This window comes from Cervus canadensis, chromosome 7 (genome assembly GCF_019320065.1).
Source record: "Cervus canadensis isolate Bull #8, Minnesota chromosome 7, ASM1932006v1, whole genome shotgun sequence".
Classification (NCBI taxonomy): domain Eukaryota; kingdom Metazoa; phylum Chordata; class Mammalia; order Artiodactyla; family Cervidae; genus Cervus; species Cervus canadensis.
The window spans coordinates 31,014,277-31,034,987 of NC_057392.1; the positions used below are offsets into that span (position 1 = coordinate 31,014,277).

General features: G+C 38.4%; 1 protein-coding gene across 3 annotated transcripts in view; it reads right to left on the reverse strand.

The window, feature by feature from the left end:
* Positions 1 to 20,711, reverse strand: part of TBC1D5 (TBC1 domain family member 5) — a 566,988-nt gene that overhangs the window by 229,957 nt on the left and 316,320 nt on the right. For all 3 annotated transcript variants that reach the window (XM_043474806.1, XM_043474805.1, XM_043474807.1), the window contains 4 exons: positions 13,803 to 13,905; positions 7,848 to 7,936; positions 6,264 to 6,314; positions 6,097 to 6,166 (listed from right to left, as the gene is read on the reverse strand). In XM_043474806.1, coding sequence (XP_043330741.1) covers positions 6,097 to 6,166; positions 6,264 to 6,314; positions 7,848 to 7,936; positions 13,803 to 13,905 — 313 coding nt within the window. The remainder of the gene's footprint in view (positions 1 to 6,096; positions 6,167 to 6,263; positions 6,315 to 7,847; positions 7,937 to 13,802; positions 13,906 to 20,711) is intronic.

Genomic DNA, 20,711 nt, shown 5'->3' on the forward strand with positions numbered 1-20,711 from the left:
TGTTTTCCTCTATTACTTGGCATTGATCACTGAGGAAGACTTTCTTAACTATCCTTGCTATTCTTTGGAACTCTGCATTCAGATGGGTATATCTTTCCTTTTCTCCTTTGCCTTTAGCTTCTCTTCTTTTCTCAGCTATTTGTAAGGCCTCCTCAGACAACCACTTTGCATATTTGTGTTTCTTTTTCTTGGGGATAGTTTTGATCACTGCCTCCTGTACAATGTTAAAAACCTTCGTCCATAGTTCTTCAGGCACTCTATCTATAAGATCTGATCCCTTGAATTTGTCACTTCTACTGCATAATCGTTAAGGGATTTTATCTAGGTTTTACATGAATGGTCTAGTGGTTTTCCCTACTTTCTTCAATTTAACTCTGAGTTTTGCAATAGGGAGTTCACGATCTGAGCCACAGTCAGCTCCCTGTCTTGACTTTACTGAGTGTATAGAGCTTCCCCATATTAAGGTGCAAAGAATATAATCAATCTGATTTTTGTATTGACCACCTGGTGATGTCCATGTGTAAAGCTGTCTCTTGTGTTTTTGGAAGAGGGTGTTTACCATGACCAGTGCATTCTCTTGGCAAAACTGTTAGTCTTTTTGCCCTGCTTCATTTTGTACTCCCAGGCCAAACTTCCCTGTTACTCCAGGTATCTCTTGACTTCCTACTTTTGCATTCTAGTCTCCACTGATGAAAAGGACATCTTTTTTGGGGTGTTAGTTCTAGAAGGTCTTGTAGGTCTTCATAGAACCGTTCAATTTCAGCTTCTTTGGTATTAGTAGCTGGGGCATAGACTTGGATTACTGTGATGTTGAATGGCTTGCCTTGGAAATAAACAGAGATCATTCTGTTGTTTTTGAGACTGCATCCAAGTACCGCATTTCGGACTCTTTTGTTGACTAGGAAGGCTAATCCATTTCTTCTAAGGGATTCCTGCCCACCGTAGTAGATGTAATGGTCATGTGAGTTAAATTCACCCATTCTGGTCCATTGTAGTTCACTGATTCCTAAAATGTCAATGTTCACTCTTGCCATCTCCTGTTTGACCACTTGCAATTTGCCTTGATTCATGGAGCTAACATTCCAGATTCCTACGCAATATTGTTGTTTACAGCATCAGACTTTACGTCCATCACCAGACACGTCCACAACTGGGTGTTGTTTTCACTTTGGCTCAGCCCCTTCATTCTTTCTGGACTTATTTCCCCACTCTTCTCCAGTAGCATATTGGGCACCCACCGACCTGGTGAATTCATCTTTCAGTGTCGTTATCTTTTTGCCTTTTCATACAAGTCACAAGATGGCAGAGTCCCTCCTTAGACATTTTTAAGAGCTCCTCGTTATTTTCACTCTAGGAAAAACGAAACAATGCAGATTCTTTGGCCAGGGTGGCAGTCTGTCCCTCACGTGGTCAGCCTGCTCTCACTGTGCATGCAGAAAGCCTGGGCTGCCACTCTCCACGTGAAGCTCCCCCCAGTGTTTCCCCGGCGGGCCCCCACCTGTGCTGTCAGCTTTGGCTCCAGTGTCCCAGTTTAGTCTGCTCTTTCCTGCTTTCTTACTTATCTGCCTCCCAAACTGTGAGATCTCTAAAAGGAGGATCAGCTGTCACTGGACCAGATTCAGTGACATAAAGAAGGTGAAGCTCTTGCCTGCACCATTTGGGAGAAAGAACTACACAGAAAAAAAGCCTGGAATTCTCCCTAGAGTCCTGACTAGGCAGGGCAGCAGAAAACACAGGAGAGCGGAGGGGAGGGGCTTGTGTAAGGACAGAGGAAGCTTATGGGAAGGGGCTCCATCTGGCTGCCCAGGATCATTTCAAGTCAAGTCTTAAAATGAAACACAGCCCTTTAGACTTTCTACAGTGCCTGCCCTAGTGTATTTAGGTCTAAAGGTCAGAAGACTACATTAATATTTAGAGCTCAACTCATTGCTAATTTGTATATAAAAGAGAAAGGGAAACCTCCATATTGCCATCATTTACTATAAAAATAGTATATCCAAAACTCTTTTTTCTGATTTTGTAACATCCAGTATACTCTCTTCAAATAACAGGATGCTGTAACTTAAAAAGATTTCCCCTAACAGAATACTTGATTAGGTTGGTGCAAAAGTATTTGCAATTTTGCATTATTGAACTTTGCCATTTGATATGTATTTAAATAAATATGGTTATGGTATACATTATTTTAATGTGTCTTTCTCACTTTATGTTTTTATGCTAATGACTTATTATTTGCTGGGTGTTTACATTTATTTTATTTTAGACTAAGGAAATGATAGGAGTAAGGACTTCACAGGTGGTGCTAGTGGTAAAGAATCCATCTGCCAGTGCAAGAAACACAAGATACCCAGGTTCAATCCCTGGGTCGGGAAGACCCATGCCCTGGAGATAATGGCAACCTGCTCCAGTATTCTTGTCTAGAAACTTCTACGGACAGAGGAGCCTGGCAGACTACAGTCCATAGGGCCACAAGGAGTCAGACACAACTGAGCACACACACATGGAGATGATGTTGAGACAAAAAGCAAATCTGATCGATTTTCTTATTCAAGTTCAAAATGAGTCATAAAGCAGTGAAGACAACTCGCAACATCAGCAGCGCCTTTGGCCCAGGAACTGTGAACGAACATACAGCGCAGTGGTGGTTCACGAAGTTTTGCAAAGGAGATAAGAGCCTTGATGCTGAGGGAATACTGGCAGGCCATCAGAAGTTGACAATGACCAGCCTGTCTCTCTTGCGTCTCCAGCACTGGCAGGCAGGTTCTTCACCCCTACTGGCACCTGGGAAGTCCAGGTGCCTCATCAGTGGTCCACAAACCAAAAAACCCATCACTTTGAGGGGTTGTCTTCTCTTTTGCTATGAAACAATGAACCATTTCTGAGAGAAAAAGTGTGTTTTATATGACAACCAACAATGACCAGCTCAGTGGATGGGCCGAGAAGAAGCTCCAAGCACTTTCCAAAGCCAAACTTGCACCAAAAAAAGGTCATGGTCACTGTTTGGTGGTCTGCTTCCAGTCTGATCCACTACAGCTCTCTGAATCCTGGCGCAACCATTATATCTGAGAAGTATGCTCAGCAAATCAATGAAATGCACCAAAAATTGCAATGCCTGCAGCCAGTACTGGTCAACAGAAAGGGCCCAATTTTTCTCCATGACCATGCCCAACCACATGCCACAACAGAGCTTCAAAAGTGGAACGAATTGGACTATGAAATTCTGCCTCACCCGCCATATTCACCTGACCTCTCACCAATGGACTACCACTTCAGCAACCATCTCAACAATTCTTTGCAAGGAAAATGCTTCCACGACCAGCAGAAGGCAGAAAATGCTTTCCAAGAATTTGTTGAATCCCAAGGTATGCATTTTTATGCTATAGAAATAAACAAACACTTCTTGTTGGCAAAGATGTGTTGATTGTAATGATTCCTATTTTGATGAATAAAGTTGTGTTTGACCCTAATTATAATGATTTAAAATTCCCAGTTAGAAACCGCAATTACAGTTGCACCAACCTAATATAATAAAATCTCTTAAATTTAAAAAACTTGAAAGCAATCTCTCTGGTTATTTAAATGCTAAACAGCATAGCATATCTAATAGGAAAATTAAAACAAGAGAGTTAATGTAAAACAGTTATCTTCAGGATTTCTTACCATAAAGAATGCTACCTACATTTAACATAAAGCTGTGATGGTCTCATTGCATTTGATGAGACAAACACAAATACCAATAAAACTAGAGAACTTTTCTAACCACTTACTAGTGGCATGCAAAGTGTGTTTTACAGATCAGTGCCAGGCCACAAAGTGAGTAATACGGTGAGATAATGATTTCACACCACTATGTAAACCAACACATTGCTTCCTTCATCACGAAAGGCTTATAAAAGGTACGTCACTGAACAAGGCAGCATGCAAAGTGATATAACTGAATTTTCCATGGAATTAGAAGACCTGAAAGAGGGATATATTAATTTCTCAACTTTCTTCTTTAAAAGATGACAGAATAATGAAATAGAAGACAAAGGGTAGGATGAAAAAGGGATTCACTAGATATGCTTTTCAGGAACACATGATGCACTGATACACACCAGTAACTGATACAAATTCTCAGAGGTCACATCTATGTGTTCTCTGAGTGCGTCTTTGTGTAGTCTTAGACATTTTCATACGATTCAGTGAAAGCAACGTGGATAAGTAAAAGTAAAAACTGGCAGCCCTCACAGTTTATCATTCAGTGTCTCAGATACTCTGAATCAGTTATAAAACACAAAATGACCACTGTGTAAAATGATCATGAGGCCTATAATTAAATGTATTCAAATACTCTGCTCAAAATCTGACGTTCACATAAGTCTATATCTTCACCAAATCACCTGCTGAAAATACATTGTTCATCACATGTGCTGTATTACAGCACGCTTCCCCTCTAATGATCCTTACAGAACAGAGCGTGGTGATATATTGCTGGAGGAAGACTTTATCACTTAGGCTAGGACTTGACAAACTTTCTCTGCAAAAACAGTAAATGTTTGAGGCTTTCCAAGCCACATAGTGGGCTGCCATCACCCACCTCTGCCTTTGTAATGAGAAAGGAGCTGAAGACAGAAAGTAAACAAACAGGCATGGCTGTATCCCAACAAAACTTTCTTTATGGATATGGAAATTCGAGTTCCTTGTAATTCACATGTCACAAAATATTATTTCTCTTTTGATTATTTTTTCAACCATTTAATAATGTAAAAGCCATTTTTAACTCACAAGCTGTACAAAAACAGATGGCAGGCCAAATTGGCCTGCAGGCACTAGTTCATCCTGACCTCGACCAAAGGCATAAAAAGCATTAGTTATCCATTTCATTGGCTAAGAGATAAAGTGAAAGAACTGAGTAATACATGGTTTCTAACCAGAACACATTCAATTATACTAATATAAAAAAAATTAGTCATATAGAAAATAATATACCCAAAACTCTTAACACAACAGACCTTGTCAGAATAATTTGCAATTTTCCCAATATTGTGCAATAAAAATGAAAAGGCCAGAATGATCCCTAAATTAGCATATATGTTTGTTTAAAATGACAGTTAATTTGGCAATTCCACTCCCAGAGACATGCCAAGAGAAATGAAAAGATATGTTCACAAAAAGTTTGTACACAAACGTTCAGATCAACATTATTTTTAATAGTTAAAAAGTGAAGAGAACCCAAATGTCTACCAACCGACGTATGGAAAAATAAAATGTGATATATATGTATGTAAGGAAACATTACTCAGCCATGAAAAGGGACAAAGTATTGATACATGCTATGTCCTGAGTAGTGAAAACACTATGCGAAGTCAAAACAGACAGTCACAAAGGTCACATATTGTATGATTTCATTTACATGCAAGGTCCAGAATAGCAAGTTCAAAGAAACAGAGGATAGATTAGTGATGCCAGAGGTTCTCGGGAGGGGGAAATGAGGAGTGACTGCTAGTGGGGGCAGGATTTCCTTCTAGGGTGCTGAAATGTTTTGAAATTAGAAAGTGGAGATGCAGGCACCAACCCTGTGACTCTATTAAAAACCTCTAAATTGTACACTTCAAAAAGGTGAATGCCATGGTATGTCATTTCACAAAAATTACAGTTAAAGAATAAAGGTGAGAGAGAGTAGGGATAAATATTATTGACGCTAAACATACAAATTCAATTTAGTGATGCATTAGTAAAACAACCTACTTGATACAGTTTACCTATATACTTCAGGGCCTGTCTATTCACCAGGACAGCACAGATCAAGTAGATAAATACACTTCTCATTAAAAATTTACAGCAATTTTTAAGAAATTATATTGCATGCATAATATACATACATATAAAAGAAAGTTTCTATTTTATTTACATGAAAATTTTTATATTACCTTTGTAAATGTGTCAATAATTAGAGGCATGATTTAGAACCCCAGTTCAAACTTATTTCACAGGCATTTTTATATTTTTGTTTTTATAGCAGTAATAATGGCTTTTGTTCTCTAATTTTACAGTTTTATTTACTGAAATCATTTGTTCCCTCAAATACATTGAAAATATTTGTATTATAATTACCTTTTGACCATCATGCTCAAAAGTGGAAAACCAAGGTTCAGCAGTTTCCATAAGCTGTGAGAACATGGCACTAAAAATCAGAAAAATAATATAACGCTAATGTTAAATCTTCATTAAGGTAAAAATGGCATAAAAAATAAAAATAACAGAAAAGTTTTTGTACTTACTAGGCATCATGTTCCAGATATTCAGGGTTCAGGAGAGTTTTCATTTCCTCACTTAAAACAGCAATACAAGCAATCAGAATGTGTAATTTTTTAATTGAAAAAGATGCAGAGGTTGCCTTATTCTATACTCATAAGCCAACTTTTATATAATGTGTAAATGAAAAAACATTAGCCTTTTTTAAAAAAAAAGAGCAACTCCATTAACATATGAAATGTTTCTTTCTATAAAGATTGAAAACAAATTAGCTCCCTGTCTCTACCACAGTGATGTAACTATCTAATTATTCCAAACAACAAATGCTGAATGTGACAATACATTTTTTGAATGTGCCTGATCTAAAATCAATTGATTGCTCCACAATAATCTATCAGTTGTCCAAATGAAACAAGAAAATATGTAATTACTGGTCATATATCCCATATCAAAACATTGATTTATTTTCCTTCAATGGCTTCTAGTTTTAATATGTTTTAATATCAATCAGTGACCTCCTCCAAATCTATTCTAGTGCTGCTTTTATTTTATAAAGGACTGAAACTCTTAAAGAAGCATGCCCAATTCATTTAAAAGCTGTTTTTTAAAAAGCTACTTTCAATCGTGTTCTTCTATGAAGTATAGTCTGCATATACATTTTAAAAAAGATAAAACTGGCATGAAAACAGGATCTCAATACTAATTGCATCCTTATCATACTTTAGAGTAACTGAGGCAATGGCAATTAAGATATGGTTATTATAGTCAGATTCAAGAAATTCTCCAATACATTCAATGTAACTAGAAAAACTCCAAGGAGCTAGAAAAGACGAACATACGAAATAGTGAACTAAAGTTGATTTGATAAATGCCCTAGTATATGTTCAGCAAAATGGACGGCTACTTTTGATTAATAAAGACTGTATGCACAGACAGATAAAGGGCTACACATGAATTCTCTGTCTCCTGCGCAGAGAGGGGCCAGCCTGCGAGCGCTCCTGATGCTTTAAGTCCCTAGGCTCTCCACTCCCAAGACGCCTCCTGGCTGCTTCTTGCCCACCCAGTTAGGGTATCTTAAATTAGAAAATAAATTCTAACAATCAGCCTAAGTTAAATACAATTTCTGAAGTTATTTGCTGGAAATAATAATGTATCTAAAAACATGGGAATTCATTTGTGTTTCTTTAAATTGGGGTTCTTTGTGAAACTATTCTGTTTATGAACTGAACTGAGCTGCATCTGGGGAGGACAAAATACGTCTCAGAATAGGTTCTCTTACAGCTTAGTGTGAGAGAACAGGTCACTGTAGAATGGAACGCATGAATATTAACAACTGTTAGCACTTCGCCATTGCAACAAAAATCTCTTCTTGATCCGTTAGATATATGTCTTCCTTTAGTACAGCTCTGAGACTTGCAAAAATATTTAGAATTCCAAGTTTCCCCATAGCTGAAATAGGATTACAATTACTAAGTGGAATTAAAAATCAGCCACATGAACCACAAAACAAATGCTTACAATTTACAAAATCTTCAATGCAAAACGTGTTGAGGTTAAAAAAAAGATTACAGCGGGGTTGAAAAATAGATGGAGCTCCCATAAAAACTTGCCTTGGCTGCGCAGACTCACTGGCATGGAGAAAGGCCTGGTGGTCGCAGTGGAGGGTGAAGACGATAGGAGCCAGCAGCTCGTGCATCCCCTGAAACAGAGCCCAAGAAAGGAGGGGGCGGATGCTGAGAATTCACCAGTGGACAGAATGGGCTCAGCGAAAAGCCCTGCAGCTGACCCCCACCGCCAGCATCTCCATATTATACAAAGAAGCAAAAATGTAAAAAACTACAAAATGAGATTTAGTTTTAGAATTTGACTCCAATTCAACCACAGAACATATTCTTCTTTAAAACATGGAGAGCAGCTCTCTTTTAAATAACACAACAAACAATAAATTGGCATGGTAGACAACCTTGCACCTGTCAGTTGCTTCAGAATCTGTACTCATAAATATGAATTTCATTTATGCAAATTATAATCATGAGCTACAGTGTAAAGATCTGTAGTAAGAAGGGCAACTAAGAACTGAAGACCTAAGGAAATTACATCCAATGTTTTCATTATATAATGGCTCAAAATTAGGATGTCTGTAGATTTAGGAAGAGCTGAAGTCAGCTAGCTGGAAATGTTGGATAATAAAAGAAATAATCTTTAGCAGGTATGAGGAAAAACAAAGTTTTCAAAGTAAAAATTTTAAAGATGTTTAAGCCAAGATGGCCATAATTTTTTTTTTCCTATTTCAACTATAAGGTTACTTTTCAACTTATTTAGTGATTTCACCAATATAATTTTCTTTGTCCTTATATTCTGTTCATCTATGGATTACATAAATAGACATAGAAACAAAAAGGTATTAATTACTAAGTTGCCTTTCAAAGGTTATTATAAAAATCCATTATTTATCCATTATTGTGAAAAAATAAGATATTCCAGATCAATTGAGATTTTTTTTCCCCCCTACTTAGGCATAAAAAGCATATTTTAGCAAGTTAAAAATAGATTATACTCTTCTCTGCCTTTTAAAGTGAGTCAATTACTATTTTCCTTTTATCTATGATGATCTCTTGCAAAAAGACAACACAAAACCCCACCTTCTCAGGAAACAACAATAAAGTCTCCTCTCTTTGCTAATGGGATTAAAGAAAGCCTCCTGTGAGGGACAGCCACAGGGTCCTCTGCACCAGTCCAGCAGGTCCATGCTACTAAGTAACCCAGCAGGAAACTCGGTCAGAGTTCACTGACAAGTCATCACCAGCCTTGAATGAGACGGGCTTAATGACATTCTTACAAAATAATTTAGGATCCGCTGACAATTTACTTGTGATTTAGGACAAATTACCACACATCACTTCAATCCTTTTAGGTAAACATCACCTACTAAACAAATCTTGAAAAGACTGCTCCTTAGAAGAACTTGGTAGAGACCCAGAAAGAATGAAGAGTTGCTAAAGTGGTTTAAAAACATTATCAGGGGCTTATCACTCTGGAATAATCTCAAATTATTCCAAAAACCAAGTGACATACTTTTAATCATGAAAGTAAAAGCTGCTTATTGTAGAGAACTACAGAAAAGCAAAAGCAAGCAAACAAAAACACCAAAAAAGAAAGTGGGGAAGGCCAAAAAAGAAAGAAAAACTGTGATAGATATCCTTGAGGTAATCTTTTTGCTTATTTCTGGTGGTTTCCTTAGGATAAACTCCCTAGAAGTAAACTTTCTGGGTAAATGAGTTAAGATATTTGATATATACAGTTAACCTGCCCTTTAGAAACAATCCCCTCACTTTAAGGCATAAAACTCCCCAACCATCTCATATACTCTCTTTATTTGTAGTGTTTTAAAAAAATCCCATCAAATTTTACAAATAGTTGTTTTAACTTTCATAAATGCTAGTGAGATTGAACACAAACGTTTTAGTGGCCATTTTTATTTAATGAATTGCCCATTTTCTCTTAATGAAGAGTTTCTTTTTCCCTAATGATTTGTAGTATTTCTTCAGCAATTCAGGAAATTAACCCTTAGTCATTTTTGTTACAAATACTTTCCCATGTTTATAACTTGCCTTTTAATTTTGAAGATATCTCATGTCAAAGTGAAATTATATACTTTAAAAATGGTCAAATCAATAAATCATCTTTTATAATTTCCTTTGCTTTCATGCCAAAGAAACCTTCATCATATTGAGATTAAGTTAAATTACAAGTTCTTTTTTTACAGTTAATTCTTTACCCATCTGGAATTTCTTTTTGCCCTGAAGAATAAATATGTATTTTCCTCTCCCTAAGAGTTAATTTAATTTATTGAGTAATCCTCATCTACTGAATAATCCATCTTTTCCTAAGAGTTCTGAAATGTCATCTTTATCACAAACTGAATCTTTGGCTTTCATTTTTTCTGGGTTTGTTTTTACTGGTATTCTACTAATTTATACATTCTTAACAAGAACTTTACTACTGTCACAATTTGAGCTGTAAAATACTCCACTTCCCCATATTTTCGTTTCTTCAAAACTATTTTGCCTATTCTAATAACTTTTATCATCCAAATGAAAACTTAATTTAGTTACAGAAAATGCTATACAAAAACTATTTTTTACTGTGATTGTATTAACTTGAATAAAATAGATATTTCTAAGAATACCAGATTTTCCAGTCCGAAAATCTGTAAAACTGCCTAGTTTCTATTAGGTTGATTACCAGGATTTAGTCGTGGGTGGCGGGGTCAGTGATCTCCGGACTGACGTTTCCCTTCAATATGTTGTCTGAAACTATTCATGGATGGTTTAGTAAGAAACGGCTCTTGCCTAAATGCATCATCCCACTTTCTTTGAATGTTCTCTCCCCTCTACTTTTTGTGACCTCTCTCCAGAGTCTCCATCTGCCCATACAGCATTTACCTTCATTTATTCCAAACACTGTCCGTTAACTACCTACGATGTATTGAGAACACTAACATGAACAGAGTGAGCACCTCCCAACCATCATGGAGCCTGTAATTGAGACAGCAAGACACACGATGAAATGAGTACGGAAGTGCTGCATGGTTATCGACTCAGCAAGTGGTACACATCTGCACATACACCGAGGAAAACCCAGCTCCTACCACATGCTCAGCACGCACAAGGTGCTCACTGCGTAGTGACTGGGTGAATGAAAGCTTCCACTAGAGCAGTACATCTTCATTTATCAACACATTGGTAAAAGCTACAATATGATGAAAGATGGAAAAGAACTGTACTGAATTATACTTCAGCATTTCCCATCAATAAAAAAAATGCTTTTTGTACAATGGAAAATTGTAAAATACAGAACCCCCTGAATACCACTAAGACAGCCTTTTACACATTCAGGGTTCACATCCAACTAAACTAGGTACATTTTTCTAAAACAGACTTGGAAAAAATTGTTGATCTTACTCTCAATTCTAGACTAGTAAAATCTGATTATTAATTACAATTGACAACCAAATAGACATCTTTAAATGAAAAGAAATCTGGAAAGAATGATAATAAATTCAATGTGCTGTAAATCTGATAAAACGTAACAAAACAGAAATGTATAAATATATCATCGGTATAGTCTTGGTTTCCAAAATCTGTGTTTTGTTTCCATCCCCACCTCAGTGTTTCTGCTTATAGCCTTGTTCACTGCTGGATCCTCAGTAGTCACTGCACTCCAAACTCATGTCAGTTGAAAATAAAGGTAACAAAGTTTTTCTCATCAACAGCCTGTAGGCTCACAAAATTGAACCTGTTCTTTTATCTGCCTGTGTTCATTTAGCCCACCAAGCAGTCTTTATTAAAGCTGAGGCATCAGGCAGTCAAAGTTCATTAATACCATTTATATAATCTCTGCAGTTTCAATTAACTCAGCAAGACATTCTACTACATGATAACAGTCTCATTAATTCAATAAAATCCCATAACTATTAACAATATGGTCGATGTTAAACGGGGTGTCACCTAGTACAAAATAATAGCTTTAACAGCTTGTGATGAAACTCAAGGTTTTTTCTTAAATTTTATCTGGCTAAATATTCAATCCTCTTAGAGTAAGGGATTATTTCTACATCTATAGAATCTATAGAATCTCTAACATGTACAGGGAGTAATTTTAAGTCTTAGAAGGTGATGCTCAGCAGTAAATTAATAACAGTTTCTTACTCAGTGACTGATAGACTTTGTCTAAATCATCAAATGTGTCTGATCTGCCCCACTCCTCTTTAGCCTTCCTCACAAACGCAGTGCACTCTATGCCTTACAAATGATTACACAATTATAATGTGTTTTTTTTTTCTTGTCCGTGAATCTAGTTGTTTCTTTCTCTAAAGAAAAAGGGGAAATAAATGTATAACTTGGCATAATTATATTCTAACCTCATTGGCTATCATCAAATTTTTCATCGTGAGACACTCCCAGATATTTCAAAGAGGAGACAGAAGACTGAGGAGACAGGCTTGACGACAAAAGCCAACAAAATGAGACGAGAGAACAGAAAAACAGAAATGAACCTGGGTCACTGGTGAAGAGCCTGCACCTGACGACTTCTTGCAAGTGTGTTCATAACATTCTTAGATTTTAAGTCATTCTGACTAGAATTTTCTTTTCTACAAGAGTGCTGCCCTCATCAACAAAGCTTTAAGATCAGAAGAGGCAAGAATATGGACTGTCTAAGAAGTGTTAGAGCCGAGACACAAATGAAGGAACCAGAGTGTAGAGCCAGTGCTCGCAGCCAGTAAGCTATGTTCTTTCTTGCTATTAAAATTACTATAAAGCTTTTGGGCACTAAATTTAAAATAACTGTGTACAGTTTTAAAAAACTATATCTCTCACTTAGCCTATCACTGGAATGATAACACATTTATATATTAATTTAAGAAAAAGTAGTATCTTTACATAGCATCTTCCCACCTAAAAACATATTGTCACTTTTCTATTTATTCAACTCTACCTTTATATACTTCCATAACATTTATAGTTTTCTTTACATAGCTTTTATTCTTATAGTATTAAATTTATTCCTAGACATTTTATAGTTTTGGTTGCCATTATGAACAGGATATATTTTTTCCATTTCCCATTCTAAAAGTTCATTATCACCATGTAATTAGTTAATATAAAATATATATTAGTAATATCAAAACTAAGATAAAATTAGTTCTTTGCATATTTCCATGTATAGAATAACAAATATATTATTTAGGACAGCGGCAATATGACTTGGTTTATTATCTTTAAATAAATCAAGTTTATCTCAAATTATAAATAAACTACTCTCACCATGCAGGTGTTTTCTGTTATACTGAACTTGGGTGGTCATCAGTTGACATAACAACTTTGGATTGTTAGAGAATTTATTAATAGTTTGAATCCTCACTTAACATGCATTTTGAGATACATTAAAGTATCTAACTTTGTATATTTTTATTATAATCCCATTATCTTAAGTAGAAGCCTGGATACTTCTTTATATATTAAATAATTTACATTTCAAAATGAATACACATAATCCAATAACCTTCTTTAATTACGAGATGAATTAAACATCAAGATCCCAAGAATATCATATAAATTCCAGAAAGTTTAAAGGAACTTTCTCAAGTTATATTATCAGCAGATTTTAAAGAGTAAAAGGACACTTGATCACTTCTTACATGGCATGTCATGTATTTATAAATGCTGTACTTACAAACAATATTTATATATACAACTCTGAAAAGTTTTATTACTAGATTGCCTTCAAAGATGCTGTTTATAAACAAACTCCCAAAAGTTGAAAGAAAAGATTGAATGCCTTATAGAAGACAATTTGGCGGAATGTCTTATAATAAGGAAGCAGCATATGTGCGCCAGGGAGCTTACTTTTCTCACCGTGCAGCTGACAAGCAGCTCTTTGATTGCTTTACTATTATGATACAACTTTGGATACAATAAAGGCTACATTATTGCTCTATCATTTGTCAAGCTGTATAGAAAATTCTGAGTCAATGGATGCCACCTGTACGATATTTTCATTACCTGTTTATAAAGCAACTGCTCGTTTTCTCTAGCATAACAGAAAAGAACATCTGTAAGAATTTTTCTCACACTTTCTTGTTGGAAAAACTGCATTTCAGGAAACCTGAAAAAAGAAAACAGAGAATTGAAATTGAGTAGCACAATTCCAAAAATTACCCTCAAACTCTCATCTCTGAGAGGTGCCAAGGGCGGCTTTTGGTTTTAGCACAAGTCTGTATTTGCCATGCAACTTATGCCAGAGGTGGGACTGATGTGTTAAAGAAAAAAAGGATGAGAAAGGGGAGATTACTGTATCACAGAGGGAAGGGATACCTTCAACATCTAAACATTTCAAATGTCTTCATATGCTTAAGATCATCACATGATGAATAAAGTTTTTCAGCAAAATGACTTACAGCCTGTTGGTGTGGGGGATTGCTTTGTTTAATTCCATTTGGTATAATGTGATTTTGTAAATACCAACTCTGTTAAAAAATCATTCTTTTTTTGATGCAAATATCAGAATTTAAATTATTATACATGACCACACCATTAGCTTTATTTGATTAAAACACTACTTTAAATGGAATGAGTTAGTCAGTACTGCTTAAATGATCTCTGGATCAAAAATTCTACCAGGTGCTCTGAGGTAATCAGAAATAAAAAGGGCAGAGCATTCACCTGAATGGAGCTTAAATAGCTGTTTATAAAGAAAGACGGCAACAACCCAAAGAACAAATACAGAGGAATGCAATACACAATGAATCTATCTGTCAGCCCTGTGGATACATGGCTTTCAAATCTGCAGATTCAACCAACCATGGATCAAAAATGTTAAGGAAAAACAAATTTTTAGAAAGTTCCAAAAAGCAAAACTTGAATGTGCCTGCCAGCAACTATTTACCCAGCATTTACACTGTATTAGGTATTATAAGAAATCTAGAGATGATTTATGTGCAGATAGGCATAGATTATATTTGTGAATATTACTGCATTTTATACAAGCGAGTTAAACAATCCATGGATTTTGGTATCTGTAGGAGCCCCGGACTCCATCCCTCGTGAATACCAAGAGATGATCCTATAAGGGAAGAATGAATGTCATCCAAAAATAATCAGTCAGGACATAATAAAAGTAATACACAGATATCCCTTGCATTCCTACACACTGACAGTGAAACATCAGAGAAGTTAAAGAAACAATCCCATTTACCATTGCAATGAAAAGAATACAATACCTAGGGATAAACCACCTGAAGAGACAAAAGACCTGTATGCAAAAAACTGTAAGACACTGATGAAAGAAATCAAAGTTGACACAAATAGGTGGAGAGAGACACCACATTCTTGGAAAAATCAGTATTGTGAAAATGACTATACTACCCAAAGCAATCTACAGAGTCAATGCAATCCCTATCAAACTACCAGTGGTATTTTTCACAGAACTAGAACAAAAAGATGGTTGGATGGCATCACCAACTCAATGGACATGAGTTTGGGTAAATTCCAGGAGTTGGTGATGGACAGGGAGGCCTGGTGTGCTGCAGTCCATGGGGCCGCAAAGAGTCGGACATGACTGAGTCACCGAACTGAACTGAGAACAAAAAAATTTACAATTTGGATGAAAACACAAAAGATGATGAATAGCCAAAGAAATCTTTTTTTTTTTTTTTCCCCAAAGAAATCTTGACAAAGAAAAACGGAGCTGGGGGAGTCCACCTTCCTGACTTCAGACTACACTACAAAGCTACAGTCATCAGGACAGGATGGCACTGGCACAAAAACAGAAATACAGACCAATGGAACAAGACAGGAAGCCCAGAGATAAACTTACACACCTCTGGGCACCTTATATTTGACGAAGGAGGCAAGAATATACAATGACGAGAAGACAGCCTCTTCAATAAGTGGTGCTGGGAATACTGGACAGCTATGGGTAAAAGAATGGAACTAGAAGGCTTCCTAACACCATATAGAAATAAGCAATCAGATGGGTTCAATCACAAAAGGTCTGAGGAGAATTTTTAGGAGAGGAGGAACACAGCTCATCTGTGGGAAAGCTGACCCCATCAGAAGGAAAGCCCCGAGGGCATGGAAGGCGAAGGGCGTGTCCCCGCTTCCGAGCACAGCCTGGGGCGCGCAACACGGCCGGCACGTGCTTCCGTGCTTCCCGGAGGAGCTGCGGCTGGGGGCGGGACGAGGGGCAGAGCACAGGCGCGAGGCACACAGAGGCGCTCCCAAGGCCGTGGGACGGCTGGCGGAGAGCAACAGATGACTCCATTTCTGACGCCAAAAGGAAAGGAGGGAGTACTGGAGGAACTCTAATTTGGAAAAAGACTGCGAGAGGAGAGTTCAGAGGAAGGAGATAAGAGGGTATTACACTGAGGTGAAATGGAGAATCACAGGCTGAGAAGAGCCTGTGTTCAGCTTTCTGCTGCATGGCTGCCGGCTGCGGGACTGGAGCAGACGGCTGCCTAACAGCCTCATCTCTGAAACAGGGATGATCACACTGCTCTTGGGACCAGGTGAGACACCGCGACAGCAGCAGGAGCAGGCCTGGAGGCAGGTGTCCAGCTCAGAGGCCACCACTCGCCTCACGATGGGACACTGCGACAGCAGCAGGAGCAGGCCAGGCGGCGGGCGTCCACCTCAGAGGCCACCGCTGGCCTGACGATGGGACACCGCGACAGCAGCAGGAGCAGGCCTGGCGGCGGGCGTCCAGCTCAGAGGCCACCGCCGGCCTGAGGATGGGACACCGCAACAGCAGCAGGAGTAGGCCTGGCGGCGGGCGTCCACCTCAGAGGACACTGCTGGCCTGACGATGGGACACCGCAACAGCAGCAGGAGCAGGCCTGGCGGCAGGCGTCCAGCTCAGAGGCCACCGCCGGCCTGAGGATGGGACACCGCAACAGCAGCAGGAGCAGGCCTGGCGGCGGGCGTCCAGCTCAGAGGCCACCGTTGGCCTGAGGATGGGCACTTTACATGCTGCACACGTGAACGAGGCGGCTGGGGAACCGGAAAATAAGAGCATGCGGGAGGCTGGAGACGGAGAGCACAGAGGCACGGGGCACATCGCGGAGACAGCAAAGTGTTCCTCCTGAGTCTCCAGAGCAGCAACCGTGGCTATTTCATTCACATTCTGACGGTCTTCTGCTTCCTATCAGTGCTGACCTCAGCTGTTTTCTGCATCCTTCTGATCCTCTCTTCTGGGAGAGTTACATCTTTCTTTCCAGTTCAGGCTGGGACCCTGTGTGGACTATGCTAGTGGTTTGGGAGGCATCTGTTTCCTGATTCTAATTTTTATAATAACTACAGCCTGTTTCTTCTTCATCTGTTAATTTGACTTTGGCCTCAAATTCCCTTGGGTATAAAGTTTGTTCCCAGACATAGGAGTCTGACCTCTTCTCCTGCAGCAAGGAAGCCTCTCTTCTGGGGCTTGGAATAAACAGTCCGTGGGCTATCTCATATCCATGCATAAATCTCAGTGTGCTGGCCCTCTAGATAGCTCAGACTCAGGCTGGAGTTCCTAAAGAGGAGGAATTATCTCAAAGTAGAGTCAGAGCAAGAATAATAACTATATCTTATAAGACAAAGAAGTTCCACAAAGTGTCAAAAGAACTGAAGTAGGCGATACATACAAAAGCTTGTTAAATGACTTATTTAGGACAAAAGAAAGCTGCTAAAGCCTTTAGAAAGTCAAATACCCCAAATTAGAGTAATCAGGATGAAAGACAGGTGACTAGTTAATAAAATGCTGAGAAGAAATTTCCTGGGAAAACAGTCACTAAAGTAAAAATAGAGTAATCCTTCTGAGGTGAAATGGTTTCCTCTCCTTGCTCATCAGATGACTTAGAGCCAGCCCTGTCTTGAAGCAGGCTTCCTATCTCAGGACTGGACAGGTCACATGGCCGAGTGATTCTGTATGGCTGCTTCTTTAACAACACTTTGGAAATTGTCTATGTACACTGGACCACCAAATTCCCAATGGCTGCTGCAAGCTGCATGGATTATGGGAGAACGTGCTAAAAACTACAATATTCACTTTGTAACAAATATCCATGAACTATAAGAGTTTAATACCTAACTACTAAAAATGTAAATTATACTGCATGTCAACTTACAGTTTCATTTAAATGCATACTAACCACTTACAAGATTAAAAACTAGAGATCTCTAAGAATCAAATTGCAGGTAGATAATTTAAACTACCCACCTTTTGCAAATACCTAATCAACTGAAAACGTGTGTGAGGCAGACAGGGCATCTCTGTGTGACAGCACGCTATCCACGAGTCTAGTCTACAGTGCTGGAGCACCGACCTATGACGTCTCAGGATACCCTCTTTTTCAGAAAAGTACGATGTTCTCTAAATTGTGATGAAGAATCCATAGCATGAAACAAGTAAGGTGTCAAAGATTTCAGAAGAGCTCCAAAACAGAAACAAAAGTTTATGCTATTTTCAGAATGTGGAAGAACTGACATTCAGAGAAGTCAGCAGCTGAAGAATCTGTCTCAGAAGGTGACAGGTAAGGACCCAACTGGAGATAGTAACAGCTGCCCCAGTGTACATGGGTGGTGAGCAGGGCAGCAGTGCTTCCCAACTGCTTTGCTAATCAATGAGGCAGAGCTAGGCAGTGAAGTAAACTTCCATGAGTTCAGAGTTACACAGAAGAACCTACGCGTCATAAGGCTGATGAATACACCTGAATAATAACATAGTTCCTACAACAAGCTTCAAGTGAGAAGGCATTCTATCTACAGGAATCAGAAATAAAAGGGAGAAAAGCAGTGAGCAGCTTCTCTAGGAATAGTGACAGGCAGCTTTGATGATAGGTTTTAAGCTTCAAAATAGCTTCCCTGACATCTGGTGTTGATTCAGGGCAGGTAATCTGAACAGCAGTCCAACCCAAATTATCACTGGGAAAGAGAAATCTGCTTTTGAAACAATAGCAAAAATCACAGATTACAGACTGAGGCTGGGATCAAAGTTGTTAAGATTTTGAAAAATCAAGAGTGACTCTGCAGTTTCATGCAAAAACAGAAATGGTGGTAAATTCATTAAAGATGAGATAGAGAAAAAAATTTATGACTGAACTAGAGACATTTATGATTCACTCAAGCCAAACCATCAGAAAGAAGAGAAAAAGAAGAAATGAATCACAATGAATGGGAACTGAAGATGAGTTCTGTTATTATTAGAAAATGAAAGTCCAAGAGAAGGAATTTCTGAATTTGGCCAAAAAAGAAATTAGAGATGGTAAATAGGTGAGGATGAACTCTGATAAGCAAAAAGAAAGGAATACCAAAGTATTTCATGATGGGATTTAGACTAATATCATCTAACGTTTTTACTTGATAGCAACAAAGGTAATAATTCTGATTCAACTTAATTGATCAACATTTAAAGTACAGGAGTTTCTCTCTCAAGATGTGTGGAGGTATTAAATAGACAAATTTTATATACTGCAAATTAACATCAAGAGATATAAACATCTGGTGTATGCACTTTGTTTTGTAATGAAATAACTCCAAATTCGTAGGCAATATAGATTTCAAGTTTAAAAAATATTTCATTATAGAGTATTCAAACATTCATAAAGAGACAACAATGGCCTGAGCCCCAGCACAGTCACCCAGCTTCATCAGTAATCAGTGCCCTCTTACGTACACTCCTCTCTCAGTGCTGCAGTTCGAAGCAAACCTGAGCCATCACTGTAATACTGCAGGGTGCATTTCTCATTCCTAAAATATAAAGACTCTATAAAAACACAACCATAGTACTGCTGTAACACTAACTAGTAAAAATAATCGATTGATTAAACCAAATATTCAGTCAAATGTTCAAATTTCCCTAAAAGTTTTTCAGTTTGTTTCAATCAAGTTCCAAGAAGCATCTGTACACTGAAATTTGTTGCTATCTCTCTTAAGACGTATTCTACAGACTTGTCCCTTCTTTCCTTCCTTGCCTTCTCTTCCCTTCCTCTCTTTCTCTCCCTCTCTCTTTTACAATGCATTTGTTAGAAGAACCAAACTCTTTACCCTGTAGAAACTTCCCAAATTCTGAATTTTACTTACTGTTCTTCCATTTTATGGAACACAATCCTTGTCCCCCCATATTCCCATAAACTGGTAAGAAGGTCTAGAGACTTCAATAGGTTCAATTTCAACTCTCAACACTATCCTTCACGGAAGATAGGGTCGCTTCCAGCGCACGTTCCGGAATCCTTCGATGCTCCTCCCACACAAAGGTGGGGCAGCCTAACGCCCCCGCTCTGCACATGCGCGGTCCTCAGCGACGAGCTTCTCACCAAGAGATGGTAACGGCAAGCAACGCTGCAACACAGCTTCCGTCCAACTCTAGGTCTGCAAACAGCCGTGGAACCCAGACGCCAGGCTGCTAGGAAGTCAAGCAGCCCAGAGAGGCCCTGGGGAGGTGTTCCAGCTCCAGCTCCGAGAGTCAGACAGATGGACATGTCTTCCGATGATTCTAGTCCTTAAACTTCAAGCTGGTCTGGCCACCACCACATGGAACAGAGACCTGCTCTGCCCTCCTCAAGTCGGAGATTCATCAGCAAAACTAATTCTACTGTTCTCCTAAGCTTTGGGGGTGGTTTATAACACAGAAGTGGACAACGGGTACAGATGGTGCCAGGTGCTTTCATCAGGAGGCAGAGATTTTTAGCTTTTCTCTCTTTCTGTGAGGACCAATGATCACTGTCTAGATTAATTCATTAGAGGTTGTAAAATGGTAAAACTGTAACTCTTATCATGTTTTCTTTCACTGTTACCTAAAATACATATATGAAGAAAAATTGACCCTTGTCAATTTTTAGTTATCCTGAAGCACAGATCACTATAATTTTTAAACAATGCCTGTGGACACCTAAGATCTATGAATGATAAATGGCACTAACTGTCACAAAAGCAGTT